This window comes from Barbus barbus, assembly GCF_936440315.1.
Source record: "Barbus barbus genome assembly, chromosome: 44".
NCBI classification, from domain to species: domain Eukaryota; kingdom Metazoa; phylum Chordata; class Actinopteri; order Cypriniformes; family Cyprinidae; genus Barbus; species Barbus barbus.
Window position 1 is genome coordinate 16,261,035 of NC_136722.1, and position 24,918 is coordinate 16,285,952.

At 40.8% G+C, this 24,918-nt stretch overlaps 1 protein-coding gene across 1 annotated transcript in view; it reads right to left on the reverse strand.

Annotated features, from left to right (window-relative positions):
- LOC306863513 (zinc finger homeobox protein 4-like) overlaps window positions 1–24,918 on the reverse strand; it is a 75,324-nt gene that overhangs the window by 15,179 nt on the left and 35,227 nt on the right. Inside the window, exon 4 of the mRNA XM_079406890.1 lies at window positions 24,237–24,468. Coding sequence (XP_079263016.1) covers window positions 24,237–24,468 — 232 coding nt within the window. The remainder of the gene's footprint in view (window positions 1–24,236; window positions 24,469–24,918) is intronic.

Sequence of the window (24,918 nt, forward strand, 5' to 3'; positions counted from 1 at the left end):
TAGAGGTTAGGGCGACTGCTTTTGAATCATGTGCTGTGTATGTGTCTGTGTGTGTGTTTGTGTGCGTGTAAATATACAAAATATACCACAAGACACTGGTGCAGGGGGGTCCGTCTGGTTTCATTAAACCCAGGACACTCTGAAATATGAATGTTCTTCACACACCTCTCCAGACTGTTAGCACTGGGCAGATTACATGGAAATTTTTCTGTAGGCTCAACCACCCCCGCCGCCCCCCCTCGTGTTTAATAATTCTGTGTATCTTTGCAGCACTGCCAGTGGATTAATCTGTTTATGCTGTTAGGTGATAGGTCGAGGCCGTGCACCTCTAATCCCTGAAAGGCCTACTGTTCCCTTTCATCCAGAGAGCATTTGTCTCTCACTGCGCTGATGTCACATTTTAATGAATTTTTAGCAGGCTGAGTAATGCCAGATAACCACTCCTGTCTTTCCCCCTCCACCCCATGCAGCTTCCATCACACGGCACATGATGGGGGAAGAAAGAAAGAGAGAGAGACACAGAGAGAGACAGAAAGCGAGAGCGAGGGGGAGAAATAAACATATTTCAGAAGACCCTGCGAGAAATTAAATAAATTAGGACAACATGAGGCAGGAAAATGGCGTTCAAAGTGCTGCACTCATCCATTTGATAAAACCTTAATAACCATATAAATTGACCACGGGGAGGCAAAAAGGTCACCGGTATATTTGCATACAATCACTCAAGTCATTGTTTGGTAAGCAGAGGGGCCCTGACTCTGCAGATACATGATATAATTAACCCTTTAAAACTCCCCACACGGCGCTGGCACCGACGTTTTAAGTGCAATACATTAAGTGGAAATTATATACAGCATGAAATTTTCATGGCAGATGCTAGGAGTGATTGAAAGGAAAAATTGTGCTGCACTCTAGTCCTGATGTTTTATTAATAATATTCTGACAACAGGATGAAATATCTCCTGTCACTGCTGGCAGCCGGCTGCAAAAATTGCTATTTTGGCGCACATGCGGTGACGGTGTGCTCTAATACATCCTGCAACAAAGGCACTGTCTGTGTGTGTGTGTGTGTGTGTGTGTATGCGTGCGTGTGTGTGTGTGTATGTAAGACAGTTGGGGACATCTTTAGATGTACATGCCGCATTTCTACAAAAATAAATGAAATAAATTGCAGCGTTTGTGATTTAGGATAGAAAACACTGTGGTGTCTTTTCCATGAATATACAGACTTTTTTTCATATTTATTTATTTTTTTAAATGTATATACTTCTACTAATAATAATAATAATAATAATATTGTAAATAATTATAATAAATTATAAAATATTATATTATATATATATATATATATATAAATGACTATGCAGAAATGTTTCCTCAAAGAGGATGACATGAAAACTAGATTACATATTGTAGTCTATTCAATGACACAATATAATATAATGTAATTTTGTTTTTAGAAAATATTGAATATAATTACAAAACACAATTAATTAGCTAATCATACAGTGAATTTGATTGCAATTTGAATCAACTGATAGCACCAATACTGTAGGCAATAGACATATTTATTTAGCCACAATTTTCTTGATGTGTAATTAAAAAATTACAAGTAAATAAAATAATATTAAAAATACTGCCATTAAAAACAATTTAACTTAACATACCGCTAAGCTACACTTCAAATGTATACATTTCATTGCAGTATGTCTCTCGCTCACTGTGCCTCACTTCCTTTCTTTTGCAGTCGAGGCAGGACTGGGGTTGAGTGTTGAGGGGGAAGGTGGCATTGTGGGGCAAAGGGGCTCTGGACGGAGCTTAAGCCAGTGTCAGGACAGAGGGCTAATCAGAGAGAGAGAGTGCTCTGCCTCAGTAGGCAGATGGGGGTTAGGACCAGCTGGATGTCTGTGATCATGACCAGATTTCAGGTCGGTTAATAAAAGAGAAACACAAACACACACACACGCTCATACACAAACACCACAGCACAATGTCACACCCTAAGGGTACAGGGGCCAGGCTGTGGCACCTCCCCCTTCTCTCGCCCCCTCTCCTCCTCCCTTCTGCAGCACTCGTCCTCAGCGTGAGGCGCTCTCCTCAGTCGGCTAGATTTACTGACCCAGTCCCCCTAGCTGGGAAATGAAGTGTCAAAGTGCTAGTGAGTGTCTCTACCTCGAGGGGGCATCAAATTTTTAAGCCGATTGTGGAATGCATTAATAAAACATGGAGTGTCACAAAAAAGAAAAGGGCGAATTATGAAGGTAGTAACAGAAGGAATAAGGGAAGAAAAGGATGGGTCGCTATCATCTGGGTCTCATCAGTCAGCATTTTTTTCTCTCTTTCCTTCCACTGTCCTTCTCTCTCTCCCTCGTCTTTTAGCAGGGTGTTCTGCAGTTTTTCTGGTATGCATTTCAAGAGCGAGAGAAACTCCCAGACATGCTTTCCTATACATCATAGCGGTGTCTGCCCCGCGCCTGACCCTGGCAACAGTTTGAGTAATCTGAATGCTTTACAGAGGCAGCGTGTCAGCAGCATTGGAGGGGTGCGAGGGGGGTTCGGCAGACTTTCTGCCCATCAAACTTAATCGCAAACAGCAGAGCCCATAGACAACTTTTACTGCCCCCGCCATCCCTTTCAAGCAAAACCCGCAAACACATCAACCACACATCTCCGACGGCTCTCTGCTCGCCAGTCTCCCGTGAGACCTGCTCTGATGTGGGATGATCGGCACGCTGGAGGGAGACCGGGGTCAAGAAGGCATCGCAATTAAAGCAATGCTGTGTTTTGGCCTCATCAAAATGCATCAGTTCTCTTTGCACAACTACCATACCTACGAAAAGAAAAGAAAAAAACATGAAAAGGAACCCATGGAAATTTATAAATATGACGGCCGACACTTTCTTTTCATTAAAGCGTTGGGCCTGTCCGGTATTAGAGAGAGCGTAATGACGGACGTGGAGGGTCCCTCTCTCTCCTCTTGGGGACTATAACACCTCAGTCCAGTCATTATCCGGCCAGTAAAAGAGACACCCACAGTACACAACCGTGGATACCTCCAAAAATGACTGTGCTCATTAAAATGTGTCCCCCACCTCCACCTTAGACTCACCATATATTTATAGTTCTCAACAAAGAATAACAAACAACTTATTGAAGCTAGGCTATCATAAATGGTAGCATTACTTTAAATACAATATTTAAAACTAATTACAACCAGATTACATTTTTGCAAACATATATATATATTATTTTTTTATTTATTTTTTTATTATTAATACTATTAAACTATTAATTTTAAACTATGAAACTATTATTATTCATAATAATAATAAAAACAGTTCTTCATATGATTCTTATAATTTGACTGATCTCAGCATTTGTGAAAAAGCAATGTGGTTGTAATTATGATTTCTGGACTGTCTTGTCTTGTTGAGGTGTAAGGAACACTAATTTCCCAGCACACCACAGGTTGGCTCTGAGCTGCCCACGGTTTTCATGATGTCACATTCTTTCCCCCCATGGTTTTCATTTGAGCCGCTCTGTTTTAAAGGAATCTTTGAAACTCGAAACCCTGTACTACTTTGTTAAGGGCCAGTTGTAATACTTTCAGGATAATAAGCTTTACCGACTTGTTGATCCACCGTCCCCCCTACTCAAATCTTTTTTCTTGCTCCCTTCTTTTTCCAAATTTCAGTGTATTTAACAAGCATTTAGATCTTAACCAGATGCCGTTAATGTACCATGTCTAAAATACTAAACATCCACGCGGAGAGCGGGCCGGTTTCCCTTCACGGCGCTGCTGCTGCTGCTGGGAGACACAAGAAAGCTGCTCTGCACATTCACACAGTTGCTGCAGGGACCTGTGGAGACGTCCATGTAGATTGCGTATTAACCGAAAGGTTTTGTGATAATTGATGAAAAATGTTCGTCTAATATTTTACAGTATTTCATTTTTTCAAAATCCTGATTCCTTTACCATTTTTTTCTTGAATTTCAGTGCAACATCAAGCAACAATGTATAAAAGTGGTCCTTTGGCACATGTTTGCTAATAATGTAAAGAATATTTCATATAGAATTTTTGACTAAATACTTAAACTTCATAGCACTATCAATGGCTTTTCTCTGAGACAAGCACACTTCCACTGTAGTACACCTTATGCATCAGCAATCAGAAAATGTCTTTTGTTGCTGTCAGTTACTTACATCCAAGAAAGTTTTCCTATGCAACCAGCTCCTCTCTGATGTATGATGCACTCAAAACCATTAATCACCTCCATCAAATGAATAAACATGATGAAGATTAAAGCTTCTGCTTTTGCTGCACCAACACAAATTTCCCCCTTCATTTCTGCACTCACCTGCATAAGGGATATTAATGGTTCCAAATAACTAGCATTAAATCTTTTAAAGAATGCATCTTCAAAGGTTTCTACAAACAAACCCCAAACACCTACATCGTACACAAAAAGGCTTTTTGTGTCCGTGCCATTCGGATCACCTGAGGCATCCGGAAAAAGGAGGCACCGCGGCCTGGTTACTTTAATATTTGAAAATAATATAAAAAGATTCCTCCTCATTTCGTTCTCCCCCCTCTCTCCTTGCTCCTTTCTCTCTCACTCTCTCTCCTTTTTTTATTATTCTCCATCCAATATTTATTCAAGACATGATTATAAACATCTGCCCGGGTAGCCGTTTCATCTACACAGGAGCCAAAAGGGCTGGAAATTTCACACACGGCCGCCAACATGACCTCGGCTCAGACGGAGCATGGCGCTTTTTTTCTCCTCCTGCGCACCGCATGGTTTCCTGTCTGTGACGTCTGAAAAGCACTGGGGGCCAGGGTTAATGGCCTTTCCAATCTCTGTGATAAGAATTCATTTTGTTCTATTACCAGCAGTTATCAGAGGAGGCTGCAGCATCACTTCAGCAGGAGGTTCAATCAATGAGAAAACCTAATGAAGTAACCAGCTCTAGATCTATTTTCTTGCTCAACTCTATCAGACAAATAAGACCTATCTGTCACCCCTGTGCAGGTCTGCTCTGGAAACCCAGAAAGCCTCAGCCAAACCCCTGACCGCATAGCGAGGAGACACAGACGACTGAAAAAGCGGTCTGGCACGCATGCAGATTTTTCAAATATACACAGAAAGCTGCATCATCCTTCGAAAAGAAAAGACAGAGGGAAAAACGTGGACTGGAAAGTACCAAAACTGACTACAATGGCAAATTCCATAAGCAAGTTATTATGATCGATCAAAACAGGGGTCATTTACGGGTTACAGTGGCCATGCTAACGTTTGGCGAATTCCTACAGGATAGAAACGAAGGTCTCCGTGGCCACATCTAATTAGACAAAATCTCAAGCCAAATTTCTGAATGGAAACAGGCCAGACAATAGCCATGCAACTCGATCTGTGGCGATGGCATCCATCGAGGGAAATGAATGAGTCCGTGCGCTCCCTTCCAACTCTATAAAAACATGCAAAAAATGTCCATTTCATTACTTGCTAAACAATGTCATATGGGCTGCACTGCCCCCTAATAGACCCTGACAAAGGAGTACCAGCAGACATATGCTTTAAATAAATAAGATTACCCTGATAGACAGAGGCCTCTGACAATGTTCCCTGTTCTCTCTCTCTCTCCCTATTTTTTTCCCCCTTCCAGTGCCTGTCGTTCATGCCTCCATTTGTCTGATACAGAGAAAATCAGAAGTACAGCAGATGCCCTGCTTTCGGGGGCCCATAAGTCTCTTTAATAGCCTTGAACCTAAAATGAAAGGACAGGAAGGCATTCGAACATGAAGTTTTTTCATTAGAGAGATCTTCTGTTTGATTTTACGATGACCCAACACAATTAAAATGCCATAAACGTACTTTGTAATTAAGGAGACACTGTTTCTGCGTCAGAAAAGACAATGAAATTGCCTGTGGGCCTTTAGGAAGTGTCAATGGCAGTTTCACAACATACTAATTGTACCTTATTGATTGAATTTGAACAAAGTTGTTTTAAAAAAAGAGGAACGATGGGCGAATTATGCCGGGCCCGGTCGGTCCGAATACAATTTGAGTCAAAAGAGCGCAATCAATATTTAAATGACTTTTTGCATTGATTTAAAATTAACTTTCAATTAAGACATCTGTTGGACTTTTAACTACAACACTTAGCCATTGAGAAGGAAATAAGGGAACATTTATTGATACTCTTAAACAGCAGTGGCCATTCTGCCATCGATTCGGTCATTTGCGCAGGAATTGGTATGCAGGAGGTTCTAACTCTTTCCTCCCAGGCTCCACGCTAACAGCCCCTGGCCCTGGCCTTAGCGAAGGACTTAAATAAATATATAAAGCCCAGACCCATCTCGCCGGACAGACAGAGGGAGATTAACCTTTATCCGGAGCTAAGTCAAAGGCATGTTATCTGCGGAACTGTTTGGCGCTGTAATTACATGGGTTCCATGTTTGTAGCCGATCGAATGGAACTCCTCGTGCTGCGTCGGCAGTCCGGAGGGGGAGAGACTTTCTGGCCGGCCTAATCAGGTAACAGACACCTTTTGTTTTGGGAGCTCATTGATGGATGAAATCTTTATCTGTAATATTGATCAGCCGGGACTCTAAACTGTCTATCTTGGCTACTGGAAGCTCTAACAAGATTGCCAACTGGAGTATATCAGTTAACATTTAATCAATGACAGTTTAAGACACAGATGCTTTAAAAAGGCAGTGTGTTTTCCTCCTGCTCTGAACGATTAGGGGAGGGATTGCTCAGAATTTATCATCCACCATCCAAGACGAAGGCCTGCATCCTTGAATGTCAGAATGTCAAAAAAGTAAAGGATATATGAATAATGAAAAAGAAACAAAACGTTCAAGACGATACCTCCATCCATTTCTATTACACAAACACGCGTCCGATTTCGTCGCCATACATCAAACTATGGGGTGGCTAACCACAACCCGCACCCTGTCTGAGAGAAAAATACATGCATGCGTCATCTTAGTAAATGTATCATTTTTGCCACCCTTGCAAAATATAGCAATGTTAGGTGCAATGAGGTGTCAGCAAGCCGAGCATGCAATCCATTAGAATTTCTATTTAGCTTGTCTGCTGTTTGTGCCGTTAACCCCCCCAGTCCCTCCCTTTCCGATTCTTCCATTTTCCTTCTCCAACAGACTCCGGCCCAATTAGGGTCTGAGCTCGTCACAATGGCTACGGCAGCTGTCACTCACACTTGGACTTCACCGCCCCTGGCCTATACGATCATTAGCTATTCATCTTCTTGCCTTAGCTGTCCCTTAAAGGAAAATGTGAGTAGACTAATTATGTAAAACATCAGTGTCAGACAAGACTGAAATTTCTCAGAGAAGGTCTTTTCCATCTTCTGCCTTCTTTAATAACTAGTTTTGCCTGGAAATACACAAGCAAGATTATATTGTGTAATGCAGTGTTTCCCAAACTTTTTTTAGTCATGGCACAAATTTGTGTCACCCAACAAAATTCATTTTGTCACACTTGAATTTCTAACTTCGATATGATGCCTTAAAAAGTATAGATATTCGATACAGCAGGGAAGAACTGCAGAATATATGGACATACAGATATTTTTTATATTATTACATTTTTTTGTCCATCAACGGTGGCAATCAGTAGGCTAATTTCTAATGAAGAGACCAATTTATATGACAAATTTTAATGTAGGCTTATATTCATATATAAACATTGTTTAATTACCATTATAGCTATCTCACAAATTTTTGCTCACTCTGTGTATTTTTTATTTTCCAGTGGGGTAATTTTAGCTTGATTTCAAACTTTAATTTGAAAAATGACAAGTAGTCATAATAATAAGATAAGAACAAATAAACAAATGACTAATGATAGCACAAATAAATAACGATACAAATTAAATATATTGCCTTTTAGTTATTCAGGTAGGTCTAACAGTAGGGCTATTAAGAGATTTCGTTTTTTTTTTTTTTTTAACAATTATCCAAATAATGTTTAGTCCTAGAAAGCTTTTATTATCAGATCACGTGAGCATAACATAGCTGTTAGCAGATCAATGAATGAGAGGGCAGAGCTACCAGAGTTGCCCATATACCACACCATGTTACAGCACAGTAGGGCTATTGCAAACAGAAAAAAATACTGTACTACATAGATGTTTCCTGTCAGCTCGATTTTTAAGTGGACTTTGCTGTTCCGATGAGCATGAACGGTATATGAGTGGAACTAATTTTTGGCAGCCGGAATTTCGGTGCATCTATAATTATTGGCGACATCAGAAATGGATACTATATAATAGATGCTTTAACATTTTAGCAATTTAAAAAATCTTAAAAAAGGATTTTTTACACAGCACCACGGTTGGGAAACACTGGTGTAATATATAGAGCACAAATCCAGCATGTGCATGTTTACAGTTTTAATAATCCCAGTGATTAAAACCCATAACCTTCTTTGATGCAAAAAGCAGCCGTGGTTACCTCTGATTTGCATCTGATAAGGTGCTTCCGAGTGACTAAAAGAGGGATGTCCCTCCTGGGCTTCAGATCAAAGGCACTTCAGTGTGAATGTGGCACCAGAGATCTTTGCTTCCCTCCATGTTGAGTCAGGAAACACAATCGTCAGGCACATATTATGACAGCAGCAATTACACAGAGGTGCATGACACTATTATTGCCATTTTCCGGAGAGTGATTATGCTAATGGAGAGATGTATAGCAGGTGGCACGCATGCTGGCAGCTGCCAGCCAGAAACGCGCACATAAACGTGGAGCCCTCCCCTTACACACACTCCCGCTGCCGCCCGTCTTTCTAACAGTATGAACAATGCCTTACAACCAGCCGGTCCCAAGATATGTAATTAGGACTCACTTTGATTTAACACTTCCTTATCACATCAAAGGCACAGGAATTAATACTGAAGGAGAAGGAGAAGGAGACAAAAAGAGAGGGAGAACAAGGGAGAATGAAGGAAATTATGAAAGTCTGTTTCCACCTCAGAGGGAAAAAAAACAGATAGACTTAATTGTGAGATAACGTTTTTAAGAAATAATATTCTGAGATATTTTGAATACACAGTGCAACTGTGAGATACAAAATCACAATTATGAGTAAAAGTCACAACTGTGAAATATTATGACATATTGTGAGATATAGTCGATATATAAACAAATTGTAAGGTATTACGCCAGATTGAGAGATATAAATTCAAATTGTTACATATACATTCAAATCACAAGATATAAAGCCAGATTGCGAGACAAAATTTTAATTGTGAGATATAAAGTCACAAAAATGAAGAAGAAGTCACACTTGTAAGATATTACGACATATTGTTTTAAAGGTGCCATAGAATGCATTGATACAGTATTTTAAATTGTTCTCTGATATCTACACAGAAGGTATGTGGCTTAAGTAAGGGCAAAAAATCTCCAGAAACGATTTTACATGTCCATTTACAACCCTAGGATTTCTCCCTAGAATGAAACGGTCTGTTATTGGCTTATTTGGCAGGGTCATGAATAATAATGAGCTCTGCTCTGATTGGCTGTTTCACAGTGCTGCTCAATGTTGAGCCCTGCTCTGATTGGCTGTTTCACAGTACGGCTCATCAGCAAGAAGGAAGCACAGGGAGGAAAATATATATTTAAATACTTTCTCTCGCAGTTATATCATCGGGTAATTATACTGTATTATAAAACGCGGGCATCAGGGAGCCGTTATTAATATGCGAGGCATTGAAACTGCTTTTGAACGATCCATCGATCGCGTTATAGTTACACGATCACACAAACTATGTTTACATTATGGAGCAACAGTACTTACCACACATTTTACAAGATCAGATGCTTGTCAGTGGTGCTCAGGATCTGTAAGTCATTCGCCATCATCCTCATCTCTCCTTACTGAGAGTGAAATCGTATGTACTGTAACAGGCTACCGCTAGCAAGGAGGTAACCATGTCCCTTTAGTGGCTCGCGTTATTTGCTTTCTGTGCCTTTCTGAATACAGACACCAACCCATCCCTGCACTTCACACCCCCTGCACGGCCTGGAACATAACATTTATTTTGTTATTTTCGCTGTTGTCCGCGCTTGTTTATTAACAATACCTGCAGAGCTTCTGATGGTTCGGCCGGCTTAGAACAAGGGCAGGTTTATGCAAATGTTGGGGGCGTAGTGATCCCGACTGTTGCGTCACAGTCGGTGTTATGTTCTGATTCGCCTGTTTTTCAGTGGTCTTTTTTAATCACGAGATTTACATATGAAGGAGGAAACTATGGTGTTTGAGGCTCACTGTATGTCATTTCCATGTACAGAACTGTTATTATTTAAATATGCCAGGGTAAAGACAGTTTTTCATTCTATGGCACCTTTAACTCTGGGGTGGAAACAAACTTCCATAGGAAACAGATCTGCTTAGATGTTAACAGGAAGTAGAGGAGTGGCCTTGCATTTGTCCAAAAACAGGTTTACACAGAACAGTTAATTTTTTGTTTCTCTTCTTCTCTCCAATCTTGCAAGCTTTTTACAATAGTTACTACAGTACTGTATATGCAATATTTAGATATAAATGGTGTTGAAGTGTGTGTGTTTAGCTGGCTTCAGCATAACAGGGTGCTGTGGCTCTAGTAGCCCTGTGTGTTTTTAATTCCTTCGGCCGGGTTATTGAAACGGAATCCCCCCGCTATGCCAGCACACTCTGGTGAAGGGGGAAGCCCTCTCCTCATCCCTGCATGGATCCTGCATCTACATGAAAGCCCGGAGATCCCCGCCAACAAAAATCAATGTATGGATGTTCAGAGCAGTTTTCAAGGTTTTGTAAGACAAATCTTCGGAGCATGAGCTGGTTTAATGCTATCGAGCTGAGCTTCGATCAGCCTGCCCCAGTGAATAATACGAGAGGGCCTTGCTCACTTTACCAGCCTGTGAAATGAAGACAGGGTGCCAGCCGGCCAGCCACTTCCCTTAAAGGAATGTAACCTGAGCAACTCCCCCTCCACAAATAACCTCCCTTAATCTAATGTCAGATACCGCCTCCAAAAGCCGATCCCAGATCAGGCTGCGGCGAGGCATGGGAGTTATCGCTTGCTCGGGGCTGCATCCTCACAGAGCCCTTTGTATCTAGTGCACATTCTTCCCCTAATTAGAAGAGATGGGTGATTATACCTTTAAAAGGAGGCTACTGTTTGCAATTGTCATTGGAGGCAGGAAGTCGGTCATCACATGGCTCGCTTGACGAGCAAATAAATTAGATTAATAATGAGCACCCATATAACATTTTATAACCTGGGGTAAAAAAAACAAACAAAACAAGTTTAAGCAAAATTACACTGACAAACAGTAATTAAAATAATACAACATGACATACTTCATAAGGAGCTTTCTTAGCAGCTTTGTTGACATAGCTACAGGGAAGACGGCACTGCATATGTTTGTCTTTTTCTCTCATTTTTAGGTAATTAACTCTGCCACTGTTTTAAGGCAATTAAACAGCAGTTTCTATTAGTGTGTCTTAATGTTTTGGTCTTGCAAGGACTATATAGTGTGCAGTAACCGAGTATAGGTTGCATATATTGGGAATTGGGTAGTCTAAAACGGTTTTGGGAGTTTACAAAGCGCTATTCATTGAGAAACACATATGAACGCAAAGGCAGACTGGTTTGAGATTTGCGTGTGTGCATGTGGTGTTGGGGTAAAGGACAGCATCGCTAGCCGACAGGTTTCAATTTCACATCCTCGATTATCTCACCCCCAATTCCATGCATGCCTTAATCTAAAAAATCTCATCCAGTGACTCCATACAAACTCGTTCCCCTCCAAACGCCTCGACACACACACACACACACACACACATACACACGCTTCCCAAGGAGCGCCATCTCTCCAAGCTTAAATAGCAGAAAATTGCTCTGCTTTTCCGTGGTCTACCTCCTTATTCCTATCAGTCCAAGTGGGAACAAAAGGCTCGAATTCACTGGCATGTGAGACCTGCTGATGGGCCGGGAGATGGGTTGCAGTTTGGTGCCGTTGATGCCCTGCTGACGGACAAGCCGGATGATGGAAGACAGGGATTTGTGAGCCTACCAGGTTGCCATTTTGTCCCCAATGCACAAATCAGAGACACCACACTTGCACCCGCTGAGGCTATTAGGCTCAAAATAACATGTGAGGCAGGAAACAATGCTTGATTTCATTATGGAAAACAGAACAATGGCTATAAATGTCTTGGTGGAATATATCTGGGTTTAAGACCAGGCCAGAGACAAGACCGCTAATATAAGAGGAACTGCTCCAGTGACAGCAAAGGGGCCTTGTGTAAATTTACAGTGATGGCAGAGAAAGAACAGGCCTCTCTTAGCTTCTTTTTCTTCCAATCTCCCTCCAGTTTTTTGCAGGAGAGTTATTATAGGATGATAAAAGCAACAACAATGTTGTGACATGAAACCGTTAGCATTAGGGTGGAAGAATGGAAGATGAAAGAATGTTCTTGGGAATTGATGATTGCTCACAAGGCCCTGATTTCAGCCTTTAATCTCATAGCACACTCAAATTTCCCTCTGTGCGCTGCTGGTTTTGGCAGCAAAGAGAGGGGGGCCAAATAAGTGAGGCTAGAGAGAAATTAGAGGTGTATTATATACTATAGTAATGGTATACATTCAGCTGTAATACACACTAGGTGGTAGTATACACCCGGCTGTAAAGTATATTCAGTTGCAATGTACTTAGAGCATTATCACAAGCTTTGCTGTAGTACATAAACATTATGCATTATACATTAAGACTGGAATTATAGTATATCTTGGGGTACATTATATCAGTTTATATATATATATATATATATATATATATATGTGTATGTGTGTATATATATATATATATATATATATACACACATATACACACTGATAATTTAATTATTTAAAAAAGTAGAATAAAATAATAATTAAAATCTGTTAAACTGAATTCTTAAATACTTTAATATTTTGTTTGCCTAAATACACCTTAAAAAAATGATTTTAATTATTTAATTTTTAATATATCTACACAAAATAGCAATGAATTTTAATATTAGCTATTTATCAGTTACTGCCATGCCATTCTATATTTCTATATAGATATTTCTATAACTCCTAGAATTCTATAATATATAAATATTAATAACACTAATAATATTTAATATTTCTATAGACTGATATATTTATATTGTCACAAAGCTGGCAATACCCAGCCCATTTTCATCTTTCTCTAATGGAAAATCGTAAAGTGGAGAGCAGTGTGTGCTTTGTAAACAATGCACTCCATTTTTATAAATTGGGTCCCTTTTATTAAGCATGAATTCCTCCAATGCCCGTGTTATTCATAACATGGCCTGGGCTGATGAAGATTGGCCTGTTAAGAACCTCCAGAAGCAATTAAAGTGACAAGGAGGCAAGGCCCTGATGTGTACATTTACTATGACGAGCGCTCTCCAAAGTGAATGCCCTTATTAAGAGCCACTGTTCACCTCTACAGCCTGCCATGATGAGACAGAGAGAGAGAGAGAGAGAGAGAGAGAGGGAGAGAAGAACAACATGTCAGAGGCAAACGCCTGGAGAAATACCTATTCCTGGAGTGAGGGCGATTTGGTAATGAACCTTTCAATTCACTCCTGGGGTAATACATTCTGACTAGTGCATTAATTACTCGATAACATCCCATCAAAATGCAAATGCAGCACTTGACCCACAAGAGTGTCTCATTGGCTCTGCACTCGCTGGATTTTCTGCACAAATCGTCTGTTTTCCTTTATCAAACAGAGTGGCGGTGTCATATCGGGGAGGGCAGGGTTGTTCGCTTCCAGCCATGTGTGTGTTCGGTCACACGGTCCTGACGACCCCCCCGTCCCCTCACAGTCAGACAGGACCGTGGCCGCATGCTGACACTCTTAATTGCAGCACTTGAAGACAGTGTGCCGCTCAGATGGAATATTTCCCCTCTGCCTGGCCATGATCTGACAAGCTTGAGACAACGCCTTAATGGCTTTTCCAGTAGGGTGGGGCAAGAGGAGAGGAGGAAGAAAGAAACATGTAGGAAATGAGGAAGATGGTCAGAATCTTTTAAAGACCTCATGAAAAAAAAAAAAGATTTCAAAAATAATGTTTCCAAACTCTTCAAGGAAAACAGATGCTATGTCATAATGTCAGCTTATCATAATAAATTGTTATAGCTTACCAAAAGTAGCCTTTTTTAGCCATTCTGTGTTATTATAAAGGTAGCAGGCTAAGCTATTAGCTTGCTAATCGAAGACTAACAAAAAACCTGAAACCGACTAGCAACTCGTAGTTCAAGGCTGTGATGTAAACATGTTATTATAAAAAAAATATAAGAAGTTATTCAATACCACATGTGCCACGCAAAATTCCTGTTTCAATAAGAAATACCTTAGTACAGGATGTCGCTGAGCAATTTCATGGGGCCTTTCGGACAGTTCTTCTTGAACATAGCCAGGGGGTCCGAGAGATGTCTTTCTATCAACAGGGCTGGATTACGAGCTTCAGCTGTTAGATGATCCTTTCACACAGGAATGTCAGACAGTCTCACGCCACATCAATCCACCCATTTTCTCATCCCTCCATCTCCTTTCTCGCCCCGATCACCTGACTCCTTGTTCATTCAAAATTATGACTAATTAAGTCATAAGGGAATAGTTTCTGAGAAGAATGGTGAGATTCTAAGAGCGGAGCTGTAGCTGTAAACAGTGGCGGTGGAGCGGAAGCCCTGATGAAGTAACTGTATTGTGCCGATCTCCAGAGCAGGTCATGGGAAAGCGAGCTGACAGAGGCATGAGGTATATTATAGCGGAGAGAATCAGTGTGTACGGTATGTGGCATTATCAGAAACACAAGCATGTGGACAATAAGAGAGAGAGATCAAAATGGCATGGATCCTTCATGCATACTGAAGGTTTGGAGGTGTCTGCGCTGTCCTACTTCGCTGTACATACTGGGATCTGGATCTTATTATCAGTTTGTTCCTTTTTGGACCACGGTCGCCCCTGAATGATGAATTATTCAGACTGAGTTAATTGGTTTGTGAGAGGGTGTCCACAGAAGAAGATATTCCTTAGCAGCAGCTAATGAAAGAAAAATACCCACATTTTTCTGCCGTTTTAACCCCTACGCTTACACATAAAGGAGCTGGTCGAGCCCCAGAGGGGATGCTTGTTTCAGGTATCCTTGGTTGTAATTGTGAGGGCTGAAGAGCTATAAATGAGCTCGAAATCATCAGGGTTTTTTGGCCCATGTATTATGCAAATGCCACAGAAGCACTCCAGCACACCTAGACACAGTCAATGAACAATAAACAGGCCTTCGCCTCAATGACAGTACTTAACGCTACGTATTGTCGCTTCTGCGAGTCTCCTAAGAGTGCGTACGGCATTAAATTCCCATCAGAAATAATAGCTGCTCCTCCTATTTAAAAGTAAACTTCACCGTTGATACGTTCGCTGACAGGTGCGTGCATAAAGTTTATGCACCGTAAAACATAATGGGGAACACACATGCTCATACACACCTGCCCTGGATGCCCCCCTTCACACAAACAAATTAAATGAAAATCCAGCATGACCGCGGAGTGGAGCACCCTACTTAAGCAAGCCCACTGTCTTCTGATTAAGGAAAAAAGCCTTTGCCCTAGAGAGTGAAATTTCATAAAATACTAGTGCCTGTGCTTGATGAATCATGTCTCTTTAATGCAGTGCAGTATGATGGAAGAGAGAGATACAGGCGAGGAATCATCAACCGCTGCTCCGGCTCCCTCTGATAACACCCCATCTGCAGATTGCCTTGATCAGATTCGCATTTTATTTAAAACAGGACCAATCCCGAGGCCCGACTCCTTTTAATTTGCATATATTAACAGGTTTCAAATGCAGCAATAGCTAGGAGCACTTCCCAGTCAACTTCCCAATCTGCCTGCATAATGGCAGCCTATTAAATAGAGTTACTCATCAGTGCAGGAAGCAGACATGGGGAAAAAAAGATGGGAAAAAGCAGCCTAATGTGAGCGTTTGCATTTATGCAATTGGATTGAAATGGACGTGTTTGAATATTTCTGTTGTGTTGCTGTGAACATATTAAGAAGTAACATTCAATACAACATGAAAAGATTGAGCCTATTTACATTCTTAATAAACAACTCGGTTATATTTCACATAATTCATTGCATTATTTTAAAAGAAAAAAAAAATTCTCTCCACCTTTTCTTTTACTGCCAATGTAACCAAAGCTGATGGAAGAAACAAAAATAATATTAACCAAGAAATCCAACCCTAACTCAAAATATTTCCCACCTGAATGTTCAGGGAATGTGTCACATTACAGGAGTTAAATGCATTGCGAATGGCATTTCGAGTCGTCCTTAAGTCATTTCCTTGGTCCGGAGGGGATGCTGTCTAACACGCGGTGGTCAGTCGCTGTAAGAGAACATGATGACAGCATTAAGTCTAAATTCCCAGCTGCATTATCACTGGCCCTGGCCGACACTGGCTAAATCTGCAAAGCTTCCTATGGTTAGCCACAATGAGGCACTGCTATGGATAATCAATACCGCCTATCAATTCCATACTTTGTTGTGATGGATGAGGTGGATGGGGAAAAGGAAAGGGGGAAACAAGGAAAGCAGTCTCTATCAGAGAACGAGACAGGGAGCAGAAGAGAGAGAAGATGATAAACCACGCTACAATCCAACCCTCTCCCTAAGGTCGCATAACTCTGGACTTTTGGTAGTACCTAGGATGGCAAAGCTCACTAAAGGAGGTAGAGCTTTTGCACATTTGGCTCACAAACTCTGGAATAGCCTTCCTGATAACGTGCGGTGTTCAGATACACTCTATCTGTTTAAATCTAGATTAAAGACATCTCTTTAGCCAATCTCTTTACACTTGATTGGCTCAATGACTCTCTCTCCTCTCCACCTGTAGCTGGTGTGTGGTGAGCGCACTGGCGCCGTTGTAATGCGGCTGCCGTCGCATCATCCAAGTGGATGCTGCACACTTGTGGCGGTTGAGGAGAGACCCCCCGTCATGATTGTAACGCGCTTTGGGTGTACAGCAATACACAATAAAGCGCTTTATAAATGCATCATTCATACATTCATTCACATAATGCATCTTATAATCTTGTACTGCAGTTATATCTGATCAAATGTACATTATTATTATTCTTTAGCTTGGGTTGAACAAATAATTTTTGCTTAGATGGAACAGAAGCTACGCTAATTATGTCTCTATTTGTTTCTCCGTTTCTGCCATGGGATTAACATCCCGTGGTAACTAGGAATTACAGAAGCTTCAGTCTGGATCCAACCCTTAAATGATCTGAGATGACCGAACACCTGAGAAAAGATGATGCCAACCCCTCAGAGGACCTCAGAGGATGCCAAAGCTCCGACAACTTACAGAATTACCAAATTTTAAATTTTAAAAAAAGTTAAATATATTAAGGTTCTGCGATATATAAATATATTGTGGAAACTTAATTTCCTGTAGAGCTGCTTTGCAACGATGTGTATCGTAAAAAGCGCTATACAAATAAACTTGAAACTTGATAAACAGACCAATGCACAATCTACACTAAACCCAAGAGACTGAAAATGAATCTGTTAATAAAACAGTGAGTGTAAGTATATATATATGCACATTAGAGAATGCATTAGGCACCATGACCTAAAAATGAACAACATTATTTACTGCATTCATTAATCTAGGTTCGTTTAAAAATAAAGCACGCTCAGAGATAATAAATGCTTGTTCATTATACAGTGATTTATTTATTTATTTTTTTATTAAATTAATGTTGTATAATGAATTTATATTTGAAAATGTTTTAAATAAAATTATTGATGAATTCTGAAAATAACATTAACCAAAAATAAAAGCTGTATTATTCATTATATTCATGTTCATTATTATATATACTAGCATTCGAAACTTCGTGGTGAGTAAGATTTATTTTTTCTAATGCTACAAAATATCTGTATTTATAATAAACACTGTTCTATTAAATGTTTTATTGATCAAAGAATCCTGATAAAAATGTATCACTGCTTCAAAAAAATTAAAATAAATAAATAAATAAGCTGCACAACTGTTTTTAACATTGATACAAAAAAAAAAAAAAGTTTATTGTGCACCAAATCAGCATATTGGAATGATTTCTGAAGAATCATGTGACACTGAAGACTGGAGTAAAGGCTGCTGAAAATTCAGCTTTGCCATCACAGGAATAAGTGTTTTTTTATATATATTACAATAGAAAGCTGTTATTTTAAATTGTAATTGTAATATTTCAAAATATTACTGTTTTAAATGCAACCTTGGTGAGACTTTTCAAATATGTAAAAAAAATTACTAAATGAATATATACATCTACACACACACATATTATATGATTATAATATACATAGACAAAATTAATGCATGTACTGTCATTTTTTACACGCATCCCACACAATTTTATCTCGAATGAATAAGAGAAAGGATACAAGGTCAGAGAGACAGCAAGAAATGGAGGGGGGAGGAGAGAGAGAGAGAGAGAGAGAGAGAGAGAGAAAAAGAGAGAGAGAGAGAGAGAGAGAGAGAGAGAGAGAAACAGAGGGCTGATGGTTGGAGGGGTGATGGTTGGAGTCAGGACTAATTACTTGCAGGCAAGATGCAGTGGGGAGGACAGGGTCACTAACTTTACCCTGACACCTGGACGCCTCAGTCATCAATGGCCTGCCGTCTAATCAGAAGTGAAGGGATTCAGGGCCCAACGCTCTCTCGGAGATGATAGCTAATGACAAGGGTGTTGGACGCGCAGCCACATACGTCACACTATTGCAGTCTCATCACAAGTGTAACCCAGTGGAAGTATCCGCGTGTGAGAGATTCATCCGTATTATCACACATTAATAATAACACTAGTCTGCTGTTGTACTGCTTGAGGCAATTAGTTAATTGCTGCTTTATCAGAGCTCTATGCTGCCTGTCTTTGTGACGTCTTCCAAGCTTTGACAATGCCTTGTTTCCCCTAATGCCCTGTGACAGAGAGCATTGTACTATCTCCTATGGTTAGTGTCAGTGGAGTCACCACACAATGAGGAAGCCGTGGAGCAATTTTCCTCTCCCTGTTTGAATTAAGACCAGATCAAGTCTCTGTAGGCTGTCAGCTAACACCTTTAGTGGTCATGTGTACTGTACATTTACTAAAACACGGCCCCTTTAGTCGCCTGCTCACTATGTGGGGCTTATTAGCATTGTTCGGCATGAACAAAAGAGGGCCTACTTTTTCAAGCGTATGTAAATCGAAACTGTCATGCTGTTCTAAAGGTATCACATTCCTGGATGTTTACTACCTGTCACGGCCACTAACGAAATAAATAAAAAAGTCCCTATGGTGTGAAATAATACATTGGTATGCAAAAAACACGTCCCTCACTTTAAATAAGCATAATGGTTTAAAGTCAGGTATGTTAATGCAAATAATCATTGCAATTTCTGCTAATTTTAACTGTCAGTGGCCACAACAGCCTGTGAAAACATGAGATAACAATTTAGCTTTTGTATCACTCCTTTCCGAAGGAGGATCTCGTTGAAAGAAAAACAACCGGGGACGCTAGTGCTAAAACATATATTTTCAAAAGCACTAACTGGCTATTTTCGAAAATAATTTTGGACTTTCTGCACGCAGAAACCGCAGAATAATTATGATAGCATTGGATGGAATTATTCAGAAATGACTCAATCTTGAGTGCCTGCCATCTGAAAAATGGTTTTGAGCTTTTCTGGTAAAATCACTGCTCTTTGCAAAAATAATAACACTCATACTCATAACTGACTTATTATGACATGAAAAAAAAAGGATTCGAGCATTGAGTATTGTCTCCATTTAATGATACAGCAATATAAACTCGGGGTCGGGCTATGGATCTCCCGAGACAATTTATGTCCATCAACGAAAAGCCTCTCTTGGTGAAGATCGTGTTTCACAAGGGATGGCCTATTTTCTGTGAAAAAGCATTTCTTTGCAATCACTGCGATGGCACTGAAATGATTTTTACACCAAAAACTTGGTAATTTTTACAAACATGACTGATAATCTCACTGATCTACTGTTGTTGTATCATTTGTAGGATTTGTTTTTTATAAAACTTTCCTCAGGTACGATAGCAGGAAAGAGAAAAAAACACTGCAGTCTTGTGTTCCTGCAGCCTGGCCCGTCTCCGTCTAATCACAGTGGAATGTGGCCGCCTCTGCGCCTCCTGCTTTGTGTAAGGAATCAAAGGGAAAATGGATGGCCTTGCATTAGTACATCACCCATGGCTAACAGAATGATGAGACCGATTTGGCTGTATGTCATATCTTTCACTTCACTGCTTTCCCATTTCAGTTTATGTAATGGCTACAAATTATGGCCACAAACCCTGGAAACACTGTCTAGGGATGCGATCTTGAAAAGTAACTGTTATAATTGCTTGTGTGCCCTCAAAGTAGAAAAAAAATAACCTAAACCGTTAAAATATCTTGTCATGGTGCTGAAATGCAGGCGGATGAGAATGCGACCACAGGGAAAAACAAAGAGCGGCTTTGAGGATCGCATTCGGAGTGTAACCGAACAAAGCATGCAGTCCTCTTCATATACACGCTTGCGTCAGGCTAAAACAAAACGCGTCTTTCTTTCTCTCTTTTTTTATGCCAATCTATACCAGAGAGAGACAGAGAGCATGTCCATTAGTGCATGTTGTTGGCCTACAGCTGCCATGAAAATGGTTCTCACTGCATTGGTGGTAATTTGGCCCTGGTTGCAAACCTCCTGAAGCATTATCACTCAGAAGAAACAAAAGAGTGGAACATGCGGGGCTCTCTCAGCTCCCATCCGGCAGCAGCATTTAAAGACGTGTTCATCTCCAAAGTCAGCAAGGCCTTTTGTTTAAGCCCCTGCCAGACAAAGGTCTCCTCTTCTTGCCTAGTTTTAATACACATGGAAGGAGGGGGGTAAGTGTGGTGGGGGAGACTCTCAGAAATAATTACCTCCATAAGATCCCATCTCCTCTCCAAGAGCCACGACAAAATGGAGAAGCAACCCAAGGATGCAAAAAAGCCCTTTATGCATCAACAAGCCCATCAGGCATTTTACAGGCCAAGCTACAAGGCAGAGAAATAGGTCCCACTCCACACGCACGCAATTATAGTGCTTTCTTCTTTTGTCTTTTTTTAAGGTCTAAAATATGTGCGCGTGTGCGCGCACGCACGCACGCACACACGCACGCACACACACACACACACACACACACACACACAAAGACATATTTGCTTTTATTTAACCTTTTTATCACAAATATGAGTGTTAAATTTAATATTTATATAGAAATATCACTTAATATAAGTCAAAAGAGAGTCATACAACAGATAAAATATTAATACAAATAACCTTACTTAAGCTATCGATTTGGCTTTATGAGAAAATTCCAAGCAGTAGAAATTCCAGAACGGAAATCATCTATGTAAATATCATTTAGAAGCTAATAAACAAACCCTGCCGCGTTTTGCACGTTCTTACGTATTGCACATCTGTGTAAAATATGAGTTTGCAGGGGCCACATATACGCCGCGCTGTGATTTACAAATGAGGGGCGCCACTTCAAAAACATGCTTAACCACACAAACCCACTGCCTTTCCAAATTCTCAGCTTCATGATGTTTACCTTGTGTAAATGATGAGCCTTCTGGGTCCCGAGCGCAGGGAATTACAGTCGCCCTGGGAGACTTGGCAGTCTGATTCTCAGGGAGGATGGGCTCATATAGTCTCTTCAGGAGGGTATATTACTGTTAGTGCACTGCGAGAGACATGCCATACTTGTTCTCGTTTGGCTAATTTAGCATGTTGGGCCCGTAGAGGTCGGATTCATTAGCACACACCACAGCAATCGCGCCACTAAGACCGGAATATACGACTCCCTGACGTACGAAACGCAAGTCTAAACTGTGTGCAAGGCCATGTTTTAATGCTTTGCGTTTATCAACAAAAACAACGCTGGTGAATTTCTGCAGCGCAAACCTTTTTCGGCATGCTTTTGTAGTCTAATTAAACAATAAGCAGTCGGATATATGGTCCTCGTGCTACGGCATGGAGGTAGTTTGCTGAGTGTGGCTTTTGGCACTAATGCATTTCTCCTTTATTTAACCACCGTAAGCGCCACAAAATCTCCCCTTAATTACGTCTTAAAAATGGCATCAAAATTGTTTAATCCATTCACATGTACATGAAGTCAATGACATTCTAACCTTTATTCCCAAATGGTTTTATAATTATTTGGCGAGTTTCCACAGAGCTGCTTTTAAAAGAAAGATACAGGTCAGCAGTTAAATAAATCTTTTTTTTCTTCTCTCCCTCTCTTCATGAAACTGACTAATGACCACAAAATGCTAAACTAAGGAGTTATACCCACGAAAACCTACCGGCCCCCTTTAACATAGAGCTGTAATTCAGCGAGGGCTGAAATGTTGCTTACTCCAGGACCTTTTCTCTGGAGCAGAGACAAATTATTACCATCACATACACACAGGCACCCGGCCCAGTCCTGAGAATGCAGTGGTCACTGTGTCATGGGGAGGGCAGACTCCCCCCGGCCCTGCCAATTTATCCTCCCCTCCCTCCTGCGCTGGCATTTGGATAACTTTTTTTTTTTGCGATTTAACCGGTGCCAGCGATCCATTTCCTTAACCTCGCCAGTGTTGGGCCTGTTTGAAAGCACTTCAAACATTAGCATTACGGGGTTAAACTACCTGAATAATCTCTCTCCTACTAAAATCTGGAGCTGTAAAAAAAAAAGTTCAACGGCACCCTCTAACACTCCCTACGTGCTGCGCTTGAGGCTCGAACCTATTAAAGATAGTTACTCTTTAACTGAACCAAGCTTAGTTGTGTATAATCAAAACATTAGCTGCTCTAAAGTCCTAGAGCACCAAAAAAACAACGACAAAGGGTTTATCTTTTCTGTAATGTACTCTGTCTGCAGTCCGCCCACCTCGTCTGCTTGGTCTGACGTTCGTACAAGTGGAAAAAAAACTATGGTCGTTAAACGGCAAGCATAAATTCTGAATGAGTCTGTTAGTTTATACACATTAGCGCCGTTCTGAAGGACTGGGGTAAATATAAAAGCCATGAGCTACAGCTAGAAACGCTAGGAGGGAAAGGTGAGACTTGGGAATAACCTTTGAATTTGAATATGCTGTAAAGAAATACACATGATGTGTTTACTAGCAGCGGTCCAAAAAAAAGCAGTCTGTGGGATACAAATGTTGTTTTTCTGGTTCTTTAAGCACAAATAATGTTAAAATCAATATATTTACATGCAAAGATAGAAGGTTAGAAAAGTGAGGCTATGCATGTGTGTGTGCAACTGAGGTAGGTTGTCTTTCTAAAAGCAAAATAATGATTTATCTTAATGGTCCTCTTAGTGCACCCCGACTCCGAAGCACCTTTGATCCAGATATAATTAATGCCAAATGTAAAACACACTCGTTTATTCCCAATATGGGTAGTTTTGGAGTTGAAGTTTCACATATGGTCCTCTGCTTAATCCCATCTGGTTCTGGAGTTCATATATAAACAGGACACTTTGGGGAACAGAGATTAATTCAGCTTTGGAATGCCATTGAAAACGTGTTAGTCGTTTCCCTCGGCCAGGTCAGGCAAAGCAAAAACAAGTTAAGCGTTCATTTGGTCGTGCGGCATTAACGTGGGCATTATTATACATTGGACCCTGACTCGCTTTTATGTTTTAAATTACAGGTCCCTCTCAAATAAAACTATTAATCTTTTTTTTTTTTTTTGGTGTGCGTCTCTGAACGTTTTACAGTCCTGTTACACTTATTAGCTTCTGGCAGCTCCAAAACTTTTAAATGAAAGCCAAATTGCTTTGGTCATGAGAAAGGAAATTAAAGCTCACTCCAGGGGGAAGCATTTCACTGTGAGATCCTCCCAAGGTAGAGTTTCATAACCTTTTGCATGCCTGCTAAAGATGTCACTGTGTACGGGCCGAGTGTGGTACTGATATAAAAAGACGGTCCGTAATGGGAACAACATGTTCATTTTAGGGAGATTTGGCAGCTGGCATGTTTTACATCGGGAGAAGAGGTGCTCCAGGTTTGGGATTGAAGGAGGAGGTAGGCTCTATGGGAGTGGGCTAAATGGTGCACTCACCGGATTCGTTCAGAGGGCAGTCCTTGACGAAGAAAATATCGGCGAGGTTGTCTTCGTCGGGAGGAAGGCCCTGCTGGTGCAGCTGCAGCTGGCGGAGGCCTTCGCTCTGCTGGTGCTTGACCGACCGGAGGTGCTGCAGCAGGTTCAGCTTGGCTCGGCTGGAGTAGTCACACAATGCGCAATAGTAGTAGCAGGACTCTGAGTTACACGCACTCTCTTGTTTTTGCAAGTGCTGCAGGAGGGGAGGCGGTGCGAGCACAGATGGAAAGAGAGAGAGAGAGAGAGAGAGGGGAAAAAGTCATTAGGGGCTATACACTTCACATGAAATTACAGCCATCGTTTGTTTCACGGGCTGAGACAGCACCTACATGAAACAGATACTTCCTTTCCCCTGTAATAATCTCCTGACATGAAATGCATTCCTTCCAGCTTTGTCCCAAACATAAATACTGATAACAAAGAGAGATTGTCAAAGCCGAGTGCTTTAGAGGGGCTGCCCGATGAGGAAAGACAGACGAGGGAGAGCGAGCGAGGTGCAGAGGGAGAGACGAGCCAACGCGTCTCCGCCTGGCATCACGTAATCCGGGACATACGAGTAATTTACCGCGACAAAAAGTCATCTTAACTTTAAGTCTGGACTGTGCAACTTTAGAAAGGGATAAGGGGATGAAAGAAGATGGGA